General features: G+C 47.8%; 1 protein-coding gene across 1 annotated transcript in view; it reads left to right on the forward strand.

Moving 5' to 3' along the window:
• Positions 1–25,163, forward strand: part of NOL11 (nucleolar protein 11) — a 57,286-nt gene that overhangs the window by 11,923 nt on the left and 20,200 nt on the right. Inside the window, exons 11-14 of the mRNA XM_029599351.1 lie at positions 4,967–5,044; positions 9,152–9,336; positions 9,967–10,092; positions 15,817–16,044. Coding sequence (XP_029455211.1) covers positions 4,967–5,044; positions 9,152–9,336; positions 9,967–10,092; positions 15,817–16,044 — 617 coding nt within the window. The remainder of the gene's footprint in view (positions 1–4,966; positions 5,045–9,151; positions 9,337–9,966; positions 10,093–15,816; positions 16,045–25,163) is intronic.

Below are 25,163 nucleotides of genomic sequence, written 5' to 3' on the forward strand. Positions count from 1 at the left end.
ATCCGGATGTAGTTTGATTTCTCAAGGGGGCCAAGCATTTGAAACTGCCGGTCCAGCCTACTTGCCCCTTGTGGAGCCTTAACTTGGTGCTTCAAGTCCTTTGTGAGGCACCCTTTGAACCCCTCTGGTGGGCCATGCTTAAGGATCTAACTCTCGAAGGTTTTTCTTGTTTCTATTTGCTCCGCCAGGAGGATGTCAGAGCTCCAAGCGTTGTCTTGTAGGGATCCTTTTCTCCATTTTTCTGATTTAGGTACCGTCGTTTTTGCCTAAGGTTGTGACTTCCTTTCATGTCAGTCAGTCGGTGGAACTCGTGCTTTTTCTTCTGAAGACATTGCAAACACGCCTGGTGGTGATCTGCGGCGCCTTGATGTAAAACAAGTGCTACTTACAGGTTTCAAACGAGTTTCAGGTCTCCGATCATCTCTTTGTTCTGTGGAGTGGCCCAAATTGAGGAAACAAGGCTTCTAAAGCTACGATTGCTCGCTGGCTCAAGGAGGCGATTGCATCAGCGTATATCTGTCGGGGCGAACGGTTCTGGAGGGCTTAAAGGCCCACTCCTTGCGTTCACAAGCTACTTCTTGGGCAGAGAGTCAGTTGGTCTCTCCGCAGGAAATCTGCAGAGCAGCTACTTGGAAGTCTCTGCATACTTTTGCTCGTCATTACCGCCTCGATGTACAGGCGCCAGTTTTTGGCTCCTTCGGAAGTGAATGAATATTTGTCCAATGATTGGATGTGTGACAGTTCAGTGAATGTTCTATGTAATGTCTGAAATAATGTAATGTCTGAAGTGTTTGTAGTCCTGATTATTGCAAAGTCGAGAGGAAAGGTCCTCTGTGAAGAACTTTTACCTGGAGACACTTTCCCCACAGATGAACAGAAGGCAGGTGCTTTGAGCGGGACTTTCTCAGTCCCATCCTGTTTAGGGAAGCTTTGGTACATTCCACTGTCTGGACTGATCCGGGTACGTACAGGGAAAGGAAAATTGGTTCTTACCTGCTAATTTTCGTTCCTGTAGTACTACGGGTCAGTCCAGACTCCCTCCCATTTACTGACTACTAAGTCCGCTCGAAGCTCTTTTCACTTGATCCTTTACAGTTTTTTGGATCTCTCTGCTTCCTCTCAGAACTTTAAGACACCGGAAGCATCTACTAGATGGATTTGGATATATATATATATCAGAGCAGTTATTTACAGAGTTTTGAATTGTTCAAATTATCAGTTACTGGTTGCTTGCTTGATCTTATGCTGGTTATCTTTCTATTTATCTGCTTTGATAACGTTTATACTGAAGGGATACGGGTAGGCTCTGTCCTGATATAGGATACCCTTTCAGTTTTTCTCTGTCTCCATCTGCTGGACAGAAGGCTCAACCCACTGTCTGGACTGATCCGTGCTACTACAGGAACGAAAATTAGCAGGTAAGAACCAATTTTCCTATTTTGTTGTCAAACGGAAAGCTAAGGGGGAGGGTTTTGGAGGGTAAATGGGTTTGGTTAAAGGGTTGAGGATGGGGGATGCTTACAAGTGTTTTAGTAGATATTGCTAAGGCTGGAGTGGACATGGCTTGAATAAGAACAAAATGCATGCTATGTAGTAATGGTCATTCTTTGGTTGTACCCGGATCATTCCAGACTCCTGTGTTTATGCATCCATGCCGGCAGATGGAGTCAGAGAAAGTTTACCTGACACTGCTTGATAAGCCCCGGTGTCACCTGCAGTTCCTCAGTATTTCTCTGTCTCCAGCAGATGGTGGCTGGTGCATTCACCTGCAGTTTCTGGTGATTTTTTTTTTTCAGTCCTTTTTCTTTTTCAGTTTCTTTTTCTCAGGAGCATTTCTCTGAGGGGTCAGGTTCCCTGGGGGAACCCTTCCCTTGTTTGGTTGAGGTGGACAAGCTGGAGGTCAGTGACCTTTTTGTACGCTTGCTCCAGCTCCCATCCGAGAGGTGTAAATTTGGTGGTCCAGATCCCTCCCTTCACGAGGCTACCTAGGTGGCTTTTCAGCTCGGGGCAGCTGCTTTTTATTTTTAGGGCGCTCTCTCCTAGCTTTCAGGCTGAGCTGAAGCTCTTTCAGCCTAGCCACAGTGCCGTGGACCTTCACCAAGGTCATGGTAGTAGTGGCGGTGGCCTTGCGATGCGAGGGAGTTCTGGTACATCCTTATCTCAACGATTGGCTCATCAGGGCAGTCAGAGGCCAGTTGTCACACAGTGGTCAGGAAGGTCATTCAACTTCTTCAGTCACTGGGCTGGGTGGTGAATTTCACCAAGAGCCATCTCAATCCGACCCAGTGTCTCGAGTATCTGGGAGCCTGGTTCGACACAAGCGTGGGCAAGGTGTTCTTGACAGACGAGAGAGAGAAGAAATTGTGGTCACAGATCCACCATCTATTGGCGTTGTGGGTGCCCAGAGCTTGGGATTTTTTTTGCAGGTTCTGGGATCCATGACTTCCACCCTCGAGTTGGTTCCCTGGGCTTTTGCGCATATGAGACCATTACAGAAAGCTCTGTTGGCACAATGGAATCCGCAGTCGGAGCTTTTTCATCAGCTGGTATTTCTGGATGTTTCTACGAGGGAGAGCCTCTCTTGGTGGCTCCAAATGTCTCACTACCTTCGGGGAGTCGCTCTAGAGGTACTGGATTGGATCGTTGTTACTACCGATGCCAGTATGTCTGGTTGGGGGACAGTTTGCCAGATTCAGTCGGCTTCAGGGTGTGCACTCGCCAGAAGAGCACTCCTAGTCTATCAACCGCTTGGAGACCAGGGTGGTGTGATTAGCGTTGCTGGCCTTTCTACTGATGGTCCAAGGTCGTTCAGTCAGAATTCTTATATCAATTGATAAGGCGGTACCAAGAGCCAGATGGTAGCTCAAGAGGCTCAGGAGTTAATGATCTGGACGGAGGCACACTTGACCCAGATAGCAGCCTCTCATATTCTGGGCAATGAGAATGTCCAGGCAGATTTTCTAAGTCACAGTCTTCTAGATCTAGACAAATGGGAACTGTCAGAGTCGGCGATGCAGCTCATTCATGAGCAGTGGGATCGTCCACATGTAGATCTGATAGTGTCTTGCCACAATGCAAAAGCCCCATGATTTTTCAGCCACAGACGAGACGACGGAGCCGAGGGAATCAACACTCTAGTGTTTCCTTAGCCTCAGGGAGTTCTACTTTACGTGTTTCCTCTGTGGCCTCTGGTGGGCAAGGTTTTGCACAGAATAGAGAGAGAACCCTGGGGGCTGTCATATTGGTGACTTTGGAGTGGCCACGTTGCCCGTGGTTTGCGGAGCTCGTCAACTTGGCCATGGACGGTCCGATATGGTTTAGTCACCTCACTCATCTGCTCCATCAAGGCCCCATATTTTTCGATCAGGCAGATCGCTTCTGTCTAGCCGCTTGACTTTTGAGAGGCAACATTTAAGGTATAGGGGTTACTCAGAGCTAGTTATTACTACCCTTCTGCATGCGAGGCGCACGTCTACCTCGTTGTCTTACGTCCGAGTCTGGAAGGTTTTTGAGGCTTGGTTTGTGGCCAAAGGTGTTGCTGCTTTGCGGGCTTCTGTGTCCCAGATTTTATCCTTCCTGCAAGATGGCTTGGGCAAAGGCTTGGCATTTAACTCTCTCCGAGTTCAGGTAGCGGCTCTGACCTCTTTGCAAGGGACGATTGACGGAAGATCTTTTTCCTCTCATCCTGATGTTGTACGGATTCTTTGAGGGATCAAGAATTTACATCCTCCGGTACAGAAGGCCTGTCCATCTTGGAATCTTAATCTGGTCCTTAGAGCTTTGTGTGAACCACCTTTTGAGCCTCTTCATAGAGTGACTCTTAAGGAGTTGACCTTGAAGGTTGTTTTCCTGATAGCCATTTGTTTGGTGCGGAGAATATCAGAGTTGCAGGCTTTATCTTGTAGGGACCCATTCCTACAGATTTCGGATTCGTGGGTGTCGTTACAGCCGGTTCCATCTTTCCTTCCCAAGGTGGTGTCAGCTTTTGATGTTAATCAGATGGTCGAACTTCCAGCTTTTCCCAATTTGGATACTGCTTCTCCTTATGTGAGGGAACTCAGGCGTTTGGACGTTCAGAGGGCCTTACTGAGATATCTGGATGTGACCAATGCCTTTCGGAGATCTGATCACCTATTTATTTTGTGGAGCGGTGCAAAGAAAGAGCTCCAGGCTTCCAAAGTTACCATTGTGAGGTGGCTCAAGGAGGCTATTGGGTCAACCTATATTCTCAAGGGCCGCCAACTGCTGGACGGTTTACAGGCTCATTTTACTCAATTGCAAGTGACCTCGTGGGCGGAGGCTCAGTTGGTGTTGCCACAAGAGATTTGTCGAGCAGCTACATGGAAGTCGCTGCATACATTTTTGAGACCTTATCGCATAGATGCCCGGTATCCGGAAACTCATTCTTTCGGCGAGAGTGTTTTGCTAGCAGGACGCTCCAGGTCCCACCCCGACTAGGGGACTTTGGTACATCCCAGGAGTCTGAAATGATCCGGGTATGAACAGGGAAAATAAAATTGGCTCTTACCTGCTAATATTTGTTCCTGTAGTACCATGGATCATTCCAGAGCCCGTCGGCTTGATGGAGGTGGAGAATCTTCTGCTCAGCTGTGCTTTTTTTGCTATGCAGATTTTTCTTCAGAGCTTTAATAAATGTTTTCAAATTATTTTTTTTTTACAAGTTTTTGCAAGTGAGTTTTTATGCTTGGGTGGCACCAGTCCTTATCAAGCAGTGTCAGTTAAACTTTCTCTGTCTCCATCTGCTGGCATGGATGCATAAACCTAGGAGTCTGGAATGATCCATGGTACTACAGGAACGAAAATTAGCAGGTAAGAACTAATTTTCCTATTTTCTTTTTTTTTTTTTTGATCAATAACACATTTCAGCATAAAATAATCACACCAAAGTATCTATATATATACACACCATACCTTTTAACACTGCATGTTTTTAATTTGCTTCCAGTTGAGGTCACGAAAGAGCAACATGGCCAAAGTTGAGCCAGAGGCTAGGAAAGGTGAGCAGCTTTTAGAAGATCTAAAGGTAAGTGTGAAAGCAGCACTCTGTATTAAGATCTTCTTCACAGAGTGACCATTTATTACATTGTTCTTCTGTAGTGGGGGGGGGGGTGCATCTTCAGTATTGGAAGGATTTTTGTCATAAGTAGAAGGAGAACAATATAAGCCTTTCAATGGCTTGCTATCAGGGAAAGGTTTTTCTTTTTAGTGTCTCACTGTGTGGCATTTGAAACCTTTATAGATTTTGCTTTGCTCTTATTTGAGACATCTCGCTTTTTTTTTCTTTGCAAAAGAGAGTCTGATGCTTACTCAGATATGCTATATAGTTAAGAATGAAATTTGTCAAACTGCTATGTAATGGTAATCCTTAAGATGTATACTGGTTCCCTGTATGTACCCGGATCAGTCCAGACAGTGGGTTATGTCCCCCTTCAGCAGATGGAGTCAGAGAAAACTTCGAAGGGTGCTCCCATATAAGCTAGTGCACCCTCTGTCATCCTTCAGTATTCTTCTGACTCCAGCAGATGAGTGGCTGAACTCTAGTTCCCCACTAAGACTTCTGAAAAGCTAAATTTAGTGCTCTTTTTCTCTATTTCTTAGCTTCCTTCCTATCTTAAGATGGATCAAGGTTAAGAGGATAGTGTAAAAAAAAGACAGGGAAAGCTCAGACCCTTGTCTAGGGTCCAGCAATCTAATTTGCAGAAAGAGCTCTTTTTCAGTCTCCATTACTGTATTTGCCTTGTGGGGGGTAAGTTTTTGTATCTTTCTTACTTGCAGGTTAGATTTGTAAGCCTCGGGGTGCAAGTTGGTGGTCCAACCTCTCCCCCTTTTCCTCCGAGCCAACCTGCTGCCCTGAGAAGCCTCCACAGAGACGCGACATTCCTCTGTGTGGTGTAAATAGCAATTCAGGCAGGTCGGGGAGAAGGAGTAGTGCTGCAGAGGGGTTTTTCCCTGCTCCTCGCAGCCTCTCACCAGCGATTCGTCGGCAGCTCACCTCTCACAGTCCCATGCCGCGGTCCTCGAGGTGCTGCGCGTGCGGAGAGCCCGGTTCCTGGTTCTCCTGCGAGGGGATCTGTGCGAGATGCCACCCTGGTGAGGAGGGTTCCTTGCGGCCGGCAGGACGAGCAGGTTCGCGCGTGATGGCGCACCTCGATGCACAGAGGCCAGCCCTGATCCCACCCAACGCGGGAACGGCAGCCATCTTTGATTCTGAGCCGACTGCTCCAGTGCAGCCAGGGGACGATTCGGACGCCGGTTCTTCAGTGCTGCCGCCAATGCTGACCCCTGTCAACCCCCTGGACCCTTGTCCACCTGCAGGAGACCCCCCTCGGTGCCTTCTTCTGGGCCACCTCCATTTTCGGCGGATTTTGTGCTTTTAATGCACAATGCCTATCTGGCCAGAATGGGACAGCAGCAAGATCCAACAGGGCCGCCTCCTCCTCCTAAGGTGAGCAGGATGGCTGATCCCCCGGGGCCTCCGGGATGCCCTCAGGGAGAGGGGGCCTCAGGACCTGGGGTTCACCAAGGTGCCTCCAAGGTCCGCGTGGGCCATCATCCTCCGGAGGGCTTGGCTCCTCTTCCTCAAGGCCTTCTCCCGGCCCCATTCCTGGATGAACCCTCTCTGAGGGCTCAGATGGAAGGGGATGATCCCCAGGTACTGCGTCTCTTCCAGAGAGATGAGTTGGATCCGCTCATCCCATATGTCGTGCAGGAATTGGATATTGAGGATCCACAAGACCCTCCAGGGCCTTCTCCACCAGCTAAGAAGGGGGACCCCGTGTTTTCAGGTCTATGTCCACCGTCGAGGTCTTTTTCTTCCCATCCTACGCTACTGCAATTGCTGTCCCGGGAATGGGATGCCCCTGAAGCCTCGCTCAAGGTGGGTAGAGCTATGGATAAGCTATACCCCCTCCCAGACGATTTTCTGGAGCTCCTCAAGGTACCCAAAGTGGACGCGGCGGTATCTGCAGTGATGAAACGAATTACCATTCCGGTGACGGGAGGAGCTGCCCTACGGGATATGTAGGATAGAAAGCTCGAGGTATATCTCAAGTCAGTATTCGAGGAGTCTGCTCTGTGCGTCAGAGCAGCGATCTATAGTTCCCTCACGCAACGGGCAGGACTCCGATGGGTCCAACAGCTCCTCAGTACACAAGAGCTGTCTCCTGCCGAAGCACAACAGGCTGACCGCCTGGAGGCCGTGATAGCATATGAGGCAGATGCGCTATATGATCTGCTCAGAGTTCTGGCCAGGTCTATGGTTTCAGCAGTCTCAGCCAGACACCTCCTGTGGCTCTGCAACTGGTCGGCAGATTCCTCCTCCTCCAAGACCCAGTTGGGCTCCCTACCCTTCAAAGGGAAATTACTCTTTGGAGATGATCTGGACCAGATTATCAAGTCACTCGGTGAGAATAAGGTCCACAAGCTGCCGGAGGATTGGCGGCGGGCTGCTAGGACCTTTGGTTCCACTGGAAGCCATTTCCGGAGCCAAAGACGTTTCCGTCAACAAAGAACCAGCTGCCTTTCGTCTGCCCTCTTTGCGTTCCCAGTCCTGGTCTCATTCCTTTTGTGGCCGAAGACCGGCCTGGGATAATCTTCCCCAGGGGGCAGCTCCCAAATATTCACAATGAAGCCATGCCAGCCCACTCCTCGGTCCCCAGGATAGGGGGCTGCCTCTCCCTCTTCCATGAGGAGTGGGTCAAGATTACCTCGGATCAGTGGGTCCTGGATATTCTAAAGCACGGTTACACTTTAGTTTTTGCTCGTCCTCTAAGAGACAGGTTCCTCTTCTCTCCCTGCGGACCACCACGGAAAACAGCTCATAGTACGCCAGACACTCAACAGGCTCCTGGCCCTCGGAGCAATTCGCCCAGTTCCTCCGACGGAAGTGGGAGCCGGCCATTACTCTGTCTACTTTGTAGTCTTCAAGAAGGAGGGCTCCTTCCGTCTGATCCTGGATCTCAAGATGGTCAACAAAGCCCTCAGGGTCCCACACTTCAGGATGGAGACCTTACGCTCAGTGATAGCATCAGTACACAGCGGAGAATTTCTGGCCTCCTTGGATCTGACGGAGGCTTCTCGCCACATTCTCATCCTCAAGACGCATCAGCGCTTCCTTCGCTTCAAGATTCTGGGACAGCATTTTCAATTTGAAGCCCTGCCCTTTGGACTGGCGACAGCTCCCCGTACCTTCACCAAAGTAATGGTAATAGTGGCGACAGCCCTCAGGAGGGAGGGAATCCTGGTCCACCCCTATTTAGGGAAGCTTTGGTACATCCCACTGTCTGGACTGATCCCGGTACATACAGGGAAAAGAAAATTATTCCTTATCTGCTAATTTTCATTCCTGTAGTACCACGGATCAGTCCAGATGCCCACCCTAAGGATTTATGGGATTGGGATTGTCTCTCTGCTCAAATTTGTTTTCCGTATACCATGTGTTTAGTGGCTGTTTCATGGTTCATTTTGCAAATTTAGTTGCCTCTTAAAGTTTAGTACACACTGTACAGTTGTTCAAGTTGAAAGGGTTTTATACCTTGATCTATCCATCTTGTCTCTTCAGGCTTTGATATTCTTAATACTGAAGGATGACAGAGGGTGCACTAGCTTATATGGGAGCACCCTTCAAAGTTTTCTCTGACTCCATCTGCTGGAAGGGGGACATAACCCACTGTCTGGACTGATCCGTGGTACTACAGGAACGAAAATTAGCAGGTAAGGAATAATTTTCTTTTACTGCACATGTGCAAATAGCAGTTCATTAGGCAATTAGAGATTCCAAGTTCTATTTGGGAAAGTACATTATAATAGTGAGATTAACAATCAGAACATATAGAAATCATACTTTGCTGTTTTTTAACATGTTTAAAGACATGTGACAAAGTTTTGAAAATATACTTTTCAAAAATATTTTTAGTGCTGGAATTTACTGTTGTAGCAATGGTAGGAGCATTTCTTGTGAGATGTTGCTCCAAGAGTATGGAACCTTTCCCTGGCAATTAACTGTCAGGAAGTGACAGGTCTGATTGAGTCTGCATCGTTGGCTGCAGGCTCTGGGGCACCTCACAGTCGTGTGCAAGGCTGACTTCTTACCACTGCATCTGATGTGGTGTGCTTGTCTCTTCTTTTCTAGACTGCTTCTCTGAATTGTATAGAGGGGGAACTGCAGCCAATATTTTCAAATAAGCCAGAGTCCAACTCCCAAATTACTGCTGGGCAAATAGCAACAACCCTAGTGAGCCGATGTACTGCTGAGCCGACTTTTTACCCTCAGAATATCCTGATACAGCTGGTACAGACACGACAGCTCTCTTACAGGTGATTGCTCGGTGTAAATTGCAGCAGAAGGTATAATATGTGAGAAAACAAGTAGAAAGTCAGCACAGTGTAAAACTTCATGCTTGCATTTTGCCAGAATGATTATTTATTTATAAAATCTGTGAATCACTTTCCAGGTTTTACAATAAAATCTTCCAAAGATATGTACAACAGCAAATATCAATTTGGCAAGTTCCAAAAGTTATATATGCTAGTAAATCATGGCAGAGTGGAAATCTGGTGGGTTAGAACATTGAACTCTAACTTAAGAAAAGTCCTGAGATAGTTTAGGTCTCTCTTCTACTACATGTGTGACCTTGGGTAAGTTCCTATCCCTCTATTTCCAAGAGCCAAGTCAAAACAAGACATCTGACTTTTCTACTCAACATATTGCATTAAATTATGTCACCAGCCTTTGATGTAAATGCTGACAGCCAAGCACAATATAAAGCCCTGTTTGCAGGATCCTTTGCTGTCTTAGGGCAGATAGCTGAAGTGACTTGCTGAACATTTTGCCACCAGTGATGGAGAATTACACATGTGGCTTCTCCAACTCCGTAACCACTAGTTTATACTGTTTGCTCTAGTGTGAAAAAACAACTAGACCAATCTGTGAACTGTATCTTTCAGCTTGTGCCCTGATCTAATGGCAGTGGCCTTGGAAAAAATGGATGTCTGTCTGTTACAACGCTGCCTTCAACAGTTCCCTGACATTCCTGAAGCAGTTACCTGTGCATGCTTAAAGACTTTCTTGAGGTGAGAGGAATGGAGGTTCTAGGTCTTTTACTCCTTGTATTAATATTATTTCATAAAAAATATGTAAAGCTTGTTTATTTTGGGGACTGATTCAGACAGTAGCTTGGACAAGATTACACAGATTTTTGGGGTGGTATTGATAAAGATTTTCTGAGAGCAAATGAGCTAAGTCCACAGCAGGTGGAAGGTGTAGTGGCTGGTGGTTAAAGCTCAGCATTTGACATGGTCTGGTTTTCAGGATGGAAGTTAGTCCCAAATCTCATCCCTAAGGAATTCTTCACAAACAGTCCTTTTCCCTGTACGTATCTGGATCAGTCCAGACTCCTGGGTTTTGCCTTCCTTCCAGCAGATGGAGAAAGTTTCACAGGCACCGTCTTATAACCTGGTGTGCCACCTGTTACTCTTCAGTATTTCTCTGTCTCCAGCAGATGGAAGTGGTTCTGTACCCAAGCCTGGGAAAACAAAACCCCTGAATATCTGTGACAGGAGAAACAGGTCTCCCAGGGGATTGTGAGGTCCTGTTGGGACCATCCCCTCTGGTTGTAAGCAGGAACAAGCAGGGGTTGGGGACCCCTTTCTTATGCTCCTCTGTGCTCCATGGGTGATAGCTGGCGGACCAGTTCCCTCCCGCTTTTTCAGCCTGCAGCCGATTATGCCTCGTGGGAGCTGGTGCTCCGGCTCCTAAGCCACACTGCGGCGGGACTCTGCCTTAGCTGCCTCCCCAAAGGGGAAGGACATTCTGGCAGCACCAGGCAGGTGCCGACTGTGAGAGAGACTCAAGCTGATCCATTTCCCCTCAGCACGGGAACGGCTGCCATTTTGGGAGCCTTTCGCAAGGCTGAGGAGGTATCGGCAGGGGGAGGAGATTTCCCCCCGGAGCTTCTTCCTGCCGATTTAAGCCCCTATAGGGGCTTCGGGGGAGCTCTCTGATGATGAGTAGGACCCAGTCACTGGGGATGCTGTGGGGTCAACCGGGTTTTCACCGGAGTTTGTGCTTTTAATGCATCAGGCCTTTCTGGCCAGCAATGCCCGGAAAAGAAGGGCCCCAGGAATTTAGGATGCTGGTGGTCCCACCTATAAAGCTACCCAGGAAGCCAGAGGCCTCCCCTGCTATTCGTGTCGCCAAGATGCACACTCCCAGGCCCCGAGAGGCTGCTCTGGAGGACCCTGACAATGGTCGTAGGCTTACTCCTCCCTCAGGGGGTCCCGATGAAGGAGATGATGGGGACCCATGGGTTCCTCTGGACGAGGATGACCCTAAGGTGGTGTGCTTGTTTCAGCACAGTGAGTTGGCTCCTTTAATACCCCATTTCCTGGTGGAGCTGGGCATTGTACCCACAGTGGCAGATACTAGCCCAGACATGGTGGATCCAGTTCTGGCGGGCTTACGTGGTCCGACTACGACTTTTCCCCTTCATGAAATGATGAAGCAACTCATGGTCCGGGAGTGGGATACTCCAGAGGCGGGCCTTAAGGTCGGCAGGGCAATGGAATAGCTCTATCCATTGCCAGAAGACATGTTAGAGCTGTTGAAGGTTCCTAAAGTGGATGCATCGATCTCCGCAGTCACAAAGCAGACTACCTTACCAGTCGCTGGGGCAGCAAATTTAAAAATCTTTAGCATAGCAAACTGGAGGTGCACCTCAAACGGATTTTGAGGTCTCTGCATACGAGCGGCAGTCTGCAGCAGTTATATGCTGCTGGCAAGCTTACGATGAGTGCAACAGTTGCAAAGCGCCAAAGACCTCTCACTCCCTAAGGCACAGCAGGCAGAGAGGTTAGAGGCGGCCATAGCTTATGGCGCCGACGCCCTGTATGACCACCTTCTCATTTCCTCCAGGACTATGGTCTCAGCAGTTTCGGCTAGGAGGCTTTTGTGGCTCCGCAATTGGACCACGGATGTGTCCTTGAAGGCCCAGCTCGGGGTGCTTTAAGGAGAAGATCCTTTTTGGAGAGGACCTAGAGCAGCTGATAAAACAACTGGGCATAACAAGTTGCACAAGCTCCCGGAGAACAAACCACGAGCTCAAAAAGGTTTCCCGGCTCTCTCTCGTTTTTGTTGCCAACGACGCTTTCGTCAGAGCAGGGTTCCAGGCGCAGGTCAAAGACAGACCTTGGCAAGGTCACAGCTTGGTCTCAATCCTTTTGTGGCCACAGATCAAACCATGAAGGACCCTCTCAAGGTTCTGGCGGAGTTAAGTCCGCACAATGAGATGCCACTGGACCACTTCTTGGTTCCGCTTATCAGGGGCCAGTTGTCTCTTTTTTTTACTAGGAGTGGGCCAAAATAACGTCAGACCAGTGGGTTCTAAGTGAGATAGAAGATGGTTACGCGTTAGTTTGCTTGTCCGCTAAGAAACCTGTTCCTGGTGTCTCTCTGCGGCTCCCCTGCAAAGCAAGTAGTAAAGCAGACCCTCCAAAGGCTTCAGGGCTAGGGGCTATCGTTCCTGTCCCCTGCAAGGAATGTGGTCAAGGAAGGTACTCTATTTACTTTGTGGTACCGAAGAAGGAGAGAACATTCCGGCCAAACCTGGATTTGAAAAAGGTTAATCAAGCTCTGAAGGTGCCCCGTTTTCGAATAGACTCTTCATTCTGTGATTGCAGCAGTACAAAAGGGAGAGTTCCTGGCTTCTCTGGATCTAATGGAGCCTATTTACATATCTGTATACGCGGAGACCATCAGAAGTTTCTCAGATTTATGATTCTCGGTTAACATTTCCAGTTTTGCGCCCTGCTGTTCGGCCTGGCCATGGCTCCACAGACCTTCACCAAAGTAATGGTCATGTGGAAGCTGCTCTGCGGAAAAAAAGGGATCTTGGTCCATCCCTACTTGGATAACTGGCTGATAAGGGCAAAATTGGAGGAACTGTGCTCTCAGGCGGTGGCGGCAGTGCGCCTCCGCCTGTGCTCTCTGGGATGGGTTGTCAACTTAGCCAAGAGTCATCTAGCTCCATCTCAAGTCTGGAGATTCTGGGGGCCCGATTCGATACTCGCTTAGGCAAATATTACCTTTCGGAGGAGAGGATTTTCAAATTACAAGGCCAAGTACAACACCTGTTGCAAACCCGAGTGCCCAGGGTCTGGGACTATCTACAGGTTCTCAGCTTCGACCTTGGAACTGGTCCCGTGGGCATTCGCACACATGAGATCCCTGCAGAGTGCGTTGCTCTCCTGCTGGAATCCGTTGTCAGAACTGTTTCATCTCCAGCTTCCTCTTCTGGATGCTGCCAGATCCAGTCTTGCATGGTGGATGACTCATGGCCACTTGGAACGCATGGTGGACCTCAAGGGCCCTCAGTGGATAGTGGTGACCACCAATGCCAGTCTCTCCGGATGGGGGGCTTTATGCCAGTTACAAGCGGATGGGAGGCTTTATGCCAGTTACAAGCGGCTCAGCGTTGTTGGTCCCCGGAGGAGGCAACTTGGTCAATCAATCGTCTGGAGACGATAGTGGTGAGACTAGCTTTGGAGAGGTTTCTCCTTCTATGCAACTGGGTGGTCCGGATCTTATCGGAAAACGCAATGACAGTGGCCTACATCAATTGGCAGGGCGGTACCAGGAGCCAGCCGGTAGCTCTCGAAGCGCAGATGCTGATGTCCTGAGCGGAACGGCATTTGATGGTGATAGCAGCATCCCATTTAGTGGGGCCCACCAACATACAGGTGTATTTTCTCAGTCGTTGCCAGTTAGACCCCGGGGAATGGGAGCTGTCGAGCAGTGTTATGGACTTAATCTCCCGCAGTTGGGGACACCCGCATGTGGATCTGATGGTGACCCACTTGAATGCCAAGGCAAGCGATTCTTCAGCCGCAGAAGAGAGCACGGGGCAGAAACCATGGATGCACTCCTGGTTCCTTGGCCTCGATGAGTCCTTCTCTACGTGTTTCCTCCGTGGCCCCTAATAGTCAAGGTGATCAGGAGAATTGAAACTCATCCGAACCTGGTGATCCTGGTGGCTCTGGTGTGGCTGCTTTGCCGATGGTTCATGGATCTAGTCAACCTTGCAGTGGACGGGCCTCTATGGTTCACTCATCTGCCAAATCTTCTTCGTCAAGGTCCTATATTTTTTCATCAAGCGGATCGCTTCTGTCTTGCGGCCTGGCTTTTGAGAGGAAGCAGTTGAGGAAGAAAGGCTATCCGGAAGATGTCATTCCTATGCTTTTGAAGGTTTGCAAGCCCTCTACCTCCGTGGCATATATTCAAGTCTGGAGGGTCTGAGTCTTGGTGTAAGCAGCATGGCGCGGATCGTCGTTGGGCTTCGGTGTCCTCGGTACTCTCGTTCTTATAGAATGGTCTGGCAAAGGGTTTATCTTTCAATTCCCTAAGAGTTCAAGTCGCAGCCCTGGGTTGTCTACAGGGCAAGATTCAGTGGCCCATTCTCGCCGCTCATCCGATGTAGTCTGTTTCCTTAGAGGGGTTAAACATTTGCGCCCTCCAGTTCGCAGTGTGTGTCCTTGAAGCTGGAACATGGTCCTTAAGGCCTTGTGTGAGCTGCCTTTTGAACTGCTGAAAAAGGTCTCATTGAAAGATCTAACTCAGAAGGTGGTCTTTTTAGTAGCCATTTGTTCAGCCAGAAGGGTTTTCGAGCTTCAAGCGTTGTCGTGCAGGGATCTGTTCTTGCGAATTTTGGACTCTGGTCTCCTTGAGAATGGTTCTGTCCTTTCTACCTAAGGTAGTATCGGCCTTCCGTTTGAGTCCGTCAGTGGAACTCCCGGCCTTTTCAGACTTGGATCTTGCTTCTTCTCATGCAAGGGATTTGAGACACCTGGATGTCCAGAGGCTCTCATGTGGTATCTGGAGGTTACTAACAGCTTTCGTTTGTTGGATCATCTTTTTGTCCTGTGGCATGGCCCAAAGAAGGGACTACAAGCTTCAAAAGCTACAATAGTGCGTTGGCTGAAAGAGGCTATCGAATCTTCTTATACCTGTTGTGGTTGCCTGGTTCCGGAAATATTGCAGGCTCATTCTACACGCTTCCAGGCAGCTTCCTGAGCAGAATGTCAGCTGGTCTCCCCACAGGAAATTTGCAGGGCGGCCACCTGGAACTCTTTACACACTTTTGCTAGACATTACCGGTTGGACGTCCAAGCTTTGGATGTGTGCAATTTCGGTGAGTGTTCTTTGAGTGGGACGCTCAAAGTTCCTCCCTCATTAAGGGAACTTTGGTACATCCCAGGAGTCTGGACTGATCCGTGGTACTACAGGAACGAAAATTAGCAGGTAAGAACCAATTTTCCTTTATTTCTCAGCACTTCAGTAGCAATAAGAGCAGGTAGTCCCCTGACACGGACTGCTTTGCCATCCGGGTGCATTGGGAGGGACAAATATACAATAAAACAGGTAAAGTAATTAAAAAGGATCACACGAATATAACCATACCTAAAAATAAGAACTCAGTAACTCATACCTTACAAACAAGTACTCGTCTAATTTGATGGTTCTTTTTGTGTATACATGGATTGAAAAAAACAAAACAAAACACTGTTGTCTGGATCCTCTTGGACCTTCTGAGATATATGGAAATTTTTTATGAATAGGACACTGAACACACAAGTTATTAGCAGGGCATAGAAATATACAAACACAGGCATGGTGATTCACAAGCTGCCTTACCTTCAGAAAGCAGGCTAAAAACTGATGGATATATTGAAAAAATAATAATAAATTGTTTTTGTTCAGTTACATTTTTTTCTTTTTTTTTTTTTTTCCACCCTCTCCCTTAGCATGAGTGATGCCAATCTGGAAGGAGCAAGTGTAGATGTTGGGTCTGTTGTCTGTTACATTGATGCTGCACGAGAGAATATCGTGGACAAACCCATGGAAGTTGTACAGAATGGCTTTAGCCCCGTCCTGGTGGAGGAAGACAGCAGTGACATTCAGTTAACCCAGAATCCACACACAATGGATGCTAAGCAGTCATGCCCGGTGAACATGAAAAAAGCAGCGCTGCTGTATCCTTTGCCCTACAGCCTGTTTTCTAATCATGTACATTCAATGTGCATTGAATGAATGGGACTGCTCCAGCCTTGCTCATCCTCCCAGGACAAGCAGGATGGTAGTCCTCACATGGGTGACATCACTGGACGGAGCCCTATCATGGAAAACCTTTCTATCAAAATTTCTAGAACTTTTGACTGGCACACTGAGCATGCCTAGCATGCCATAATCCCTGTAGCCACAGGGGTCTCCCTTCAGTCTCTTTTTTTTCTGTGCTGCAAGTTGCCTCGCGGTTAGGAGCTCTGTGAGAATTTTCTCACAATATTTTCCTCATGGAATACTTGAAGTTTACTTCTCCAAAAACTTCCCTCACACGGGTCTCCCATCGCGACATTGGTTTTCGTCGCTCGGTGAGTGAATTCCACCGTCTTTGGTCGGTTCCTGCCTCCCCTTTTTTCAGTGTCCGCAGGCCTTCCTTTTTTCTATCATGGCAACAGGTTTTAGAAAATGCCTGGGGTGTCCCCGTACCATGTCGATTACCGACCTGCATGATATATGTGTTCTGTGCCTCGGCTCATCACACAACGTTTGTCAATGCCCACGTTGTGCCCAAATGGCCCCGAAGGGTAGGCGGGCTCGCCTCGACAAGATGGAGTCCCTTTTCAAGATCAAGTTAACTTCATCAACGTCCACCCAGTCGTCACCGGCAGGAACATCGAAGAAACTTGTCGACAGACTTCGGCGGGAGCATCAGGGCAGCGGTGACCATCCATCACCAACTCCATCTAAGGCATCCGCATCGTCTTCCTTGTTGCCGGAGAAAGACCGGACCGAGCACCGAGGGAAGCACCGACGCGATTCCTACTCCCAGTGCCGGCACTGACATCGCATTGGCCTCGATGGCTATCGAGCCGATTGCGAAGAGGACCCGGGTAGAGGAGCCTCCAACCCCCTCTCCACCTGAGAAACCAAGGCGATCTCCACCAATATCTGTGCCGTGTACTGAGCCCCCACCAGTTCCTGTGGAGGTGCCAGTAGTGCCTAGCCTGCCTCCCCCTGTAGCTGTGATATCTACACCAGCTTTCAGGGAGGAACTGGACGGTCTCATCCATCAGGCAGTGCTCGATGCTCTTCGAGACTTACAGCCATCGATGCCGGCCCCCATACCGGCACCGACATCGAAACCATCGACACTGCTCAACCAACTGCTCAACCAACTGGATACACTGCTCAACCAACTGGATACACTGCTCAACCAACTGGATACACTGCTCAACCAACTGGATACACTCATCGGTGCCCTTCCGACACAACCTAGGCCACCGATGCCAAAGCCACCCGCAAAGTCTCTGAAAGCTCCGATACCCATTCTGGGGTCCTCAGAAGACGAAGGCACGGACTCCAGTCCTCTCCCAACACCGATTCCACCGATGCCTGGACCATCGGGGCTCTCGGGACCGAGATGCCCATGTTTCCCTTTGATGCCGCCGAAATCCACATCGGTGCCACTGCATCTTCCATTGAGGCCATCGAAGGATCAATCGGTGCTGATACGTCCTACAGTACCAACCTTCTTCCCTCCTTCAGGATTTCAGCTAGAGACCCTTTCTGACAGTGGGAAGATGTTGACATCGACACATCTACGGAGGACATCTTATCAGAACCTTCTCCTCTGGATCAAAGGAGAAAATTTCCCCCAGAGGACCTCTCCTTTGCAAATTTTGTAAAAAAAAAAAAAAAAATGTCAGACAATCCCCTTTGACCTGATTACAGAGGAGGACACACCATAAAACATTGGAAGTTCTCCAATTTGTTGATGCTCCAAAGGACGTTATGGCTATCCTTGTCCATGAGGTGCTCGTGGATCTCCAACATCATCTCTGGGAGCATCCTTGTACTGTCTAACCAGTGAATAGGAGGACAGATGCAACTTATCTGGTCCAACATATTCCTGGATTCCAAGAGCCACAACTACCCCATCAGTCAGTGGTAGTTGAAACCGCACAGAAAAAGTCCAGGCATCTGCGCCCTCACTCTTCAACACCTCCTGGCAAAGACCAAAAATTCTTGGATATTTTGGGTCGCAAGATGTTTCAGGGCAGAGTCACGCATAGCTGCATACCAACTTTACATGACACAATATCAAAAGAATCTCTGGAAGCAGGTTCAGGGAACAGATGACTCTCTTCCCCAACAACAACAAGATAGACTCAACGCCATACTACAGAAAGGCCTTGAGGCTGGGAAACATGTGTTTCGGGCTGCTTACGACTCCTTTGAAACTGCTTCTCGCTTGTCGGCAACGGCAATCAGCGCCAGGAGGTGGGCCTGGCTTGAAAGCATCTGACTTGAGACCTGAAGTCCAAGACAAACTCGCTGATTTGCCATGTACCGGTGACAACCTATTCGGGGCAAGATACAGGATGCAGTGGCTCAACTAAAAGACCATAACGAGACCCTGCATCAATTGTCCATGATTGCTACCGAGGCCCCTTCCTCTGCAAGAAGACCCACGAGAAGGGACTCTAGAAAACCATTTTATCGCCCACCAAGCCGTCTCAGAGGACATCCTCGACAGCCCAAGCCATCCAGGCCTTAGCCAGCACCTCAAACATGCTAAGCCTTTGGATTTTGAAATCTATCCAGAGAACAGCAGCCACTCCACAAATCCAAAACCAGACTTGCCAGTAAGAGGTCGAATTCACCACTTCATAACCAACTGGCTCAGCATTACCACAGACCAATGGGTTATATCAGTCATAACCCAGGGATACCATCTAAATTTCCTCATGGTACCCTCAAATTCACCACCCAATCCACTGTGGATGCAAAAAGATCACACAACCCTTCTAGTCAGAACTGTCCACCCTTCTGAGCGCCAGGGCTGTGGAAGCTGTTCCCCAGGCACAGCAGGGCAGGGGGTTCTACTCCCGCTATTTTCTCATTCCAAAGAAATCAGGCAGTCTCCGCCCCATCTTAGACATCCGCAATCTCAACAAATTTCTACAGAAAGAAAAATTCAGGATGGTGTCCCTGTGCACCATGCTTCCCCTTCTGCAAACAGGAGATTGGCTCTGTTCTCTGGATCTTCAGGACACTTATGCTCACATTCCAATATTCCCACATCACCGCAAATACCTGTGTTTCATAGTGGGACATCAACATTAACAGTACCGGGTTTTGCCTTTCGGACTTGCCTTGGCACCCCGTGTATTTACAAAGTGCCTAGCAGTGGCTGCGGCCCATCTAAGCAAGAACAGCATACACGTATTTCCTTACCTGGACGACTGGCTGATCAAAAGCCATTCCAAGCAAGGGGCTCTCTACGCTCTCAAGCTCACTATCAATCTGCTACACTCTTTGGGATTTCTCATCAACTACAAAAAATCCCACCTGATTCCATCTCACTTCCTTAATTTCATCGGAGCAGATTTGGACACCACAGTTGCAAAGACCTTCCTGCCCAACGACCGCGCAGTCACACTCTCCAAGCTAGCTTCGTCTCTGCGCAGAAAAGTTACAGCTTCAGCCCATCAATTCCTAACGTTGCTGGGCCACATGGCTTCCACGGTCCACGTCACTCCTATGGCCAGGCTGGCCATGAGAATAACTCAATGGACTTTGAAATCTCAGTGGTTCCAAGCCACTCAACCGCTTTCTTCCCAGATTCAAGTAACCCACCAGCTACATTTATCGCTCCTCTGGTGGACAAACAAAGCCAACTTGCTAACAGGTCTACCCTTCCAGCAACCAGTTCCGCAAGTAACTTTAACCACAGGCGTATCAAACTTGGGTTAGGGAACTCATGTGAACAATCTTCAAACCCAAAGTACTTGGACACATTTCAGATCAACTTCCTAGAGCTTCGAGCTATGCGTTATGCTCTATATGCGTTCAAGGACTGCCTTTCACACAAGACTGTTCTCATTCAAACAGACAACACAGTTGCAATGTGGTACTTAAGAGCCTCTGCCGCCCTGCTTGTTTATCTCCTTTGCCAAGAAGCTGCGCAGATCTAGACCTGGGCCTTTGCACACTCCATGTATCTCCGGGCCACTTATCTGGCAGGCATACAGAACGTAGTAGCAGATCTTCTCAGTCGACAGTTCCATCCCCACGAGTGGTCTCTGGATCCTGTGGTAACAACCAGAATCTTCCAATGCTGGGGTCAACCAACAATAGACCTCTTTGCATCCGGACTGAGTCACAAAATGTACATATTCTGCTCCCTGCACAGGCAACAAAACACGTTGGCCATGGATGTCTTCGCTCGCCCCTGGAACAGAGGCCTCCTATACGCATATCCCCCGATACCGCTGATAGCCAAAACTCTTGTGAAGCAACAACAGGACAAAGGGTCAATGATACTCATAGCCCCGTATTGGCCTCGACAAGTATGGTTTCCCATGCTTCTAGACCTCTTGATCAAAGAACCCATTCGCCTGGGCACAGCACCTACTCTCATAACTCAGAACCAAGGCATGTTACGCCATCCGAACCTTCAGACCCTATCCCTCACAGCCTGGATGTTGAAAGCTTGATCCTGCAACCACTCAACCTTTCAACTGATGTCTCTCAAGTGCTTGTAGCCTCACGAAAGCCTTCCATACGAAAATCCTATCATTCTAAGTGGAATAGATTTACCATATGGTGCCTCACTCCATCTCTATTAGACTATCTCTGGCACCTTTCAGACTCTGGTCTCCAGACTTCTTTGGTGAGGGTACACCTGAGTGCCATCTCAGCATACCACAAAGGAGTTGGGAATGCCCCGGTAACAGCACAACCCCTTGTGAGTAGGTTTATGAGGGGCCTATTACAACTTAAGCCCCCTCTATGGCCACCAGTCACTGAATGGACCTGAATGTAGTACTTACAAGGCTCATGCGCTTCCCATTTGAGCCTTTGCACTCCTGCGATGTTAAATTTCTTACATGGAAAGTTCTCGTCCTAGTAGCCATTACATCTGCTCGAAGGGTTAGTGAGTTACAAGCACTTGTCACATACTCACCCTATACAAGGTTCCTACATGACAGAGTGGTCCTCCGTACTCACCCTAAATTCCTTCCCAAGGTGGTTACTGACTTTCACTTAAATCAGTCTATAGTCTTGCCCACATTTTTTCCAAGGCCTCACTCTCACCAAGGCGAGAGGGTTTTACACACCTTGGACTGTAAACGTGCCTTTGCATTTTACCTAGACCGCACCGCAGTCCATAGGAAATCCACCCAACTCTTTGTTTCATTCAATAAAAACAAATCGGGAGTTGCAGTGAGCAAACAGACTCTCTCCAATTGGCTAGCAGACTGTATTGAATTCTGCTATGACAAAGCAGGCCTTCCTCTCCAGGGACGAGTGAAGGCGCACTCAGTGAGAGCCATGGCAACCTCAGTAGCACACTATTGTTCAGTACCGATTTGCTGAGTTCTGTAAAGCTGCAACATGGAGCTCTCTTCACACATTTGCAGCACATTACTGCCTGGACAAGGAAGGACATCAACACTCTGCCTTTGGCCAATCCATCTTGAAGAACTTATTTCCAGTATAATCCCAACTCCTTCCACATCCAATCTGCTGTGATTTTCAGGCTGCCTCATTTTTCCCACAGTATACCAATTGTTGTGCCTGTTGCACAAGTTGTATGCTGTTGGTCCAATTAAATATGAGTCAGCCTGTAGCTTGCTAATCACCCACATATGAGGTCTACCATCCTGCTTGGCCTGGGAGAAAGCAGAGCTGCTTACCTGTAACAGATGTTCTCACAGGACAGCAGGATGTAGTCCTCATGAAACCCACCCGCCATCCCGCGGAGTTGGGTCCGAAAAGTTTTATTATTTTATTTTTCGCTCGCACCTTTTGCTACAAACGAGACTGAAGGGAGACCCCTGTGGCTCAAGGGATCATGGCATTTATTTATTTATTTTAAATTCTTATATACCGACATTCCTGTATGGCATACAGATCACACCGGTTTACAATACAACAGAACAGTCGCGTGGGAGCGATACAAGGAACATTTGAACATTTGAGACGTTAGCAACTTATTAAAACAGGTACAAGTAACAAGTAACATTAACAACCAGGAGGGTAGGTAACTTCGATACAAAGCAAATTAAAAATCAACAGAGTATAGGACGACAACACAGAATGGAAGTAGATTAGGGTAGGGATACATTCCAGTAATGGGAACTGATAAGGGGCTGGGGAGTAACTGGGCAGAGAACCTGCGCCAGAGGGCGCGGGTTGGGGAAAATTATGGCTTCTGTTCAGAAAGTGAAGAGATTACTGGTTGCATTCTATGAGTAGGTGGGGAGTTGTAAGTGCGGTGGACTCTTGTCTGGGGAGTCGCTGTCCAAGTCTAAGGAGAGGCTTCATCGAATGCTTAAGTCTCCGGAAAAGCTTGACTGAAGAGCCAAGTTTTAAGTTTTTTCTTTAAAGTCTGCGGGCAGAGTTCTTGCCGGAGATCTGGGGGAAGCGTGTTCCAGAGGGTGGGACCTGCTGTCGATAAGGCTTGCTTTCTTAAGGAAGTTTTAGCAGGAGGAGCATAAAGTGAGCCTTTGTATGCTCTTCTGACAGGTCTTTCTTGCTTAGCTTGAGGGGGGAGATGTTGTGGATGTCCTTGTGGATCATCATGAGAACTTTGAAAGAGATGGATTGCAACACGAGGTTTAATGGAACAAAGTCAGCATGGCTTTACCCAAGCCAAGTCTTGCCTCACAAATCTGCTTCACTTTTTTGAAGGAGTTAATAAACATGTGGATAAAGGTGAACCAGTAGATATAGTATACTTGGCTTTTCAGAAGGCGTTTGACAAAGTTCCTCATGAGAGGCTTCTGGGAAAAGTAAAAAGTCATGGGATAGGTGGCGATGTCCTTTCGTGGATTGCAAACTGGCTAAAAGACAGGAAACAGAGAATAGGATTAAATGGACAATTTTCTCAGTGGAAGGGAGTGGACAGTGGAGTGCCTCAGGGATCTGTATTGGGACCCTTACTTTTCAATATATTTATAAATGATCTGGAAAGAAATACGACGAGTGAGATAATCAAATTTGCAGATGACACAAAATTGTTCAGAGTAGTTAAATCACAAGCAGATTGTGATAAATTGCAGGAAGACCTTGTGAGACTGGAAAATTGGGCATCCAAATGGCAGATGAAATTTAATGTGGATAAGTGCAAGGTGATGCATATCGGGAAAAATAACCCATGCTATAATTACACAATGTTGGGTTCCATATTAGGTGCTACAACCCAAGAAAGAGATCTAGGTGTCATAGTGGTTAACACATTGAAATCGTCAGTTTGGTGTGCTGCGGCAGTCAAAAAAGCAAACAATGTTGGGAATTATTAGAAAGGGAATAGTGAATAAAACAGAAAATGTCATAATGCCTCTCTATCGCTCCATGGTGAGACCGCACCTTGAATACTGTGTACAATTCTGGTCGCCGCATCTCAAAAAAGATATAATTGCGATGGAGAAGGTACAGAGAAGGGCGACCAAAATGATAAGAGGAATGGAACAGCTCCCCTATGAGTAAAGACTAAAGAGGTTAGGACTTTTCACCTTGGAGAAGAGATGGCTGAGGGGGGATATGATAGAGATGTTTAAAATCATGAGAGGTATAGAACGGGTAGATGTGAATCGGTTATTTACTCTTTTGGATAGTAGAAAGACTAGGGGGCACTCCATGAAGTTAGCATGGGGCACATGTAAAACAAATCGGAGAAAGTTCTTTTTTACTCAACGCACAATTAAACTCTGGAATTTGTTGCCAGAGGATGTGGTTAGTGCAGTTAGTGTAGCTGGTTTAAAGGATTGGATAAGTTCTTGGAGGAGAAGTCCATTACCTGCTATTAAGTTCACTTAGAGAATAGCCACTGCCATTAGCAATGGTAACATGGAATAGACTTAGTTTTTGGGTACTTGCCAGGTTCTTATGGCCTGGATTGGCCACTGTTGGAAACAGGATGCTGGGCTTGATGGACCCTTGGTCTGTCCCAGTATGGCATTTTCTTATGTTCTTATGTTCTTATCCTGATTTTGATGGGTAACCAGTGAAGTGAGTAGAGTATGGGAGAGATATGATCTCTTTTGTTTGAGTTGGTAAGAATCCTTGCGGCGGCATTCTGAACCATCTGCAGCGGTTTGATGGTGATCGCAGGGAGACCGAGAAGGAGGGAGTTGCAATAATCAATTTTGGATAGGATGATGGATTGCAACACAAGGCGGAAGTCTTGGAAGTGAAGAAGCGGTTTCAGTTTTTCCAGAACTTGCAATTTGAAGAAGCATTCTTTAGTGGTGTTTTGCACAAATATTTTGAGATTAAACTGATTGTCTAGCAGAACCCCTAAATCTCTGACTGAATGTGAGTGATTAATTGATGTTTTAGCGAATTGAGTAGAGCCTGGGGAGTTGAGGAGGACATTGTTTTCGTCCGGTGTTATGAGGAGAATCTCCGTCTTATTGGTATTGAGGACCAGGTTTAATCTGGTGAGAAGGTCATTGATTGCTTGTTTTTTGGAGCGATTCTGTGATTGGGACCATGTTTTTTGGAGCGATTCTGTGATTGGGAGAAGAATCTGAACATCGTCTGCATAGAGGTAGTGTGTTAGTTTTAAGTTGGTAAGTAAATGGCAGGGTGGGAGAAGGTAGATGTTGAAGAGGGTGGGTGAGAGTGCGGATCCCTGGGGAACTCCGAAGTTGGATCTGATTGGGTTTGATTCCTTATTGTTTATCCTAACCTTGAAGAATCTATTGTCAAGGAAAGATTTGAACCAGCTGATTGCAACTCCTTTGATGCCTATGTCTGACAGCTGCTCTAGAAGGATGGTATGGTTGACAGTATCAAAAGCCGCAGATAGATCTAGAAGCACTAGTTGATAAGGTTGTTTTTTTTCAAGGTTTAGAAGGATAGTGTCAGAGAGTGAGGTTAAAAGGGATTCGGTGTTTAGAGTTTTGCGGAATCCAAACTGGAATGGGGAGAGAATCTTGTTGTCCTCCAGGTATTCGGAGAGTTGTTTGTTTACTATTTTTTCCATTATTTTGGCAATCAGAGGCAAGTTCGCTATGGGACGGAAATTCGCTGGGTCAGTGGGAGACAGGTTGGGTTTTTTAGTAGGGGTTTAAGAATT

This window comes from Rhinatrema bivittatum, chromosome 4, assembly GCF_901001135.1.
Source record: "Rhinatrema bivittatum chromosome 4, aRhiBiv1.1, whole genome shotgun sequence".
Taxonomy (NCBI): Eukaryota; Metazoa; Chordata; class Amphibia; order Gymnophiona; family Rhinatrematidae; genus Rhinatrema; species Rhinatrema bivittatum.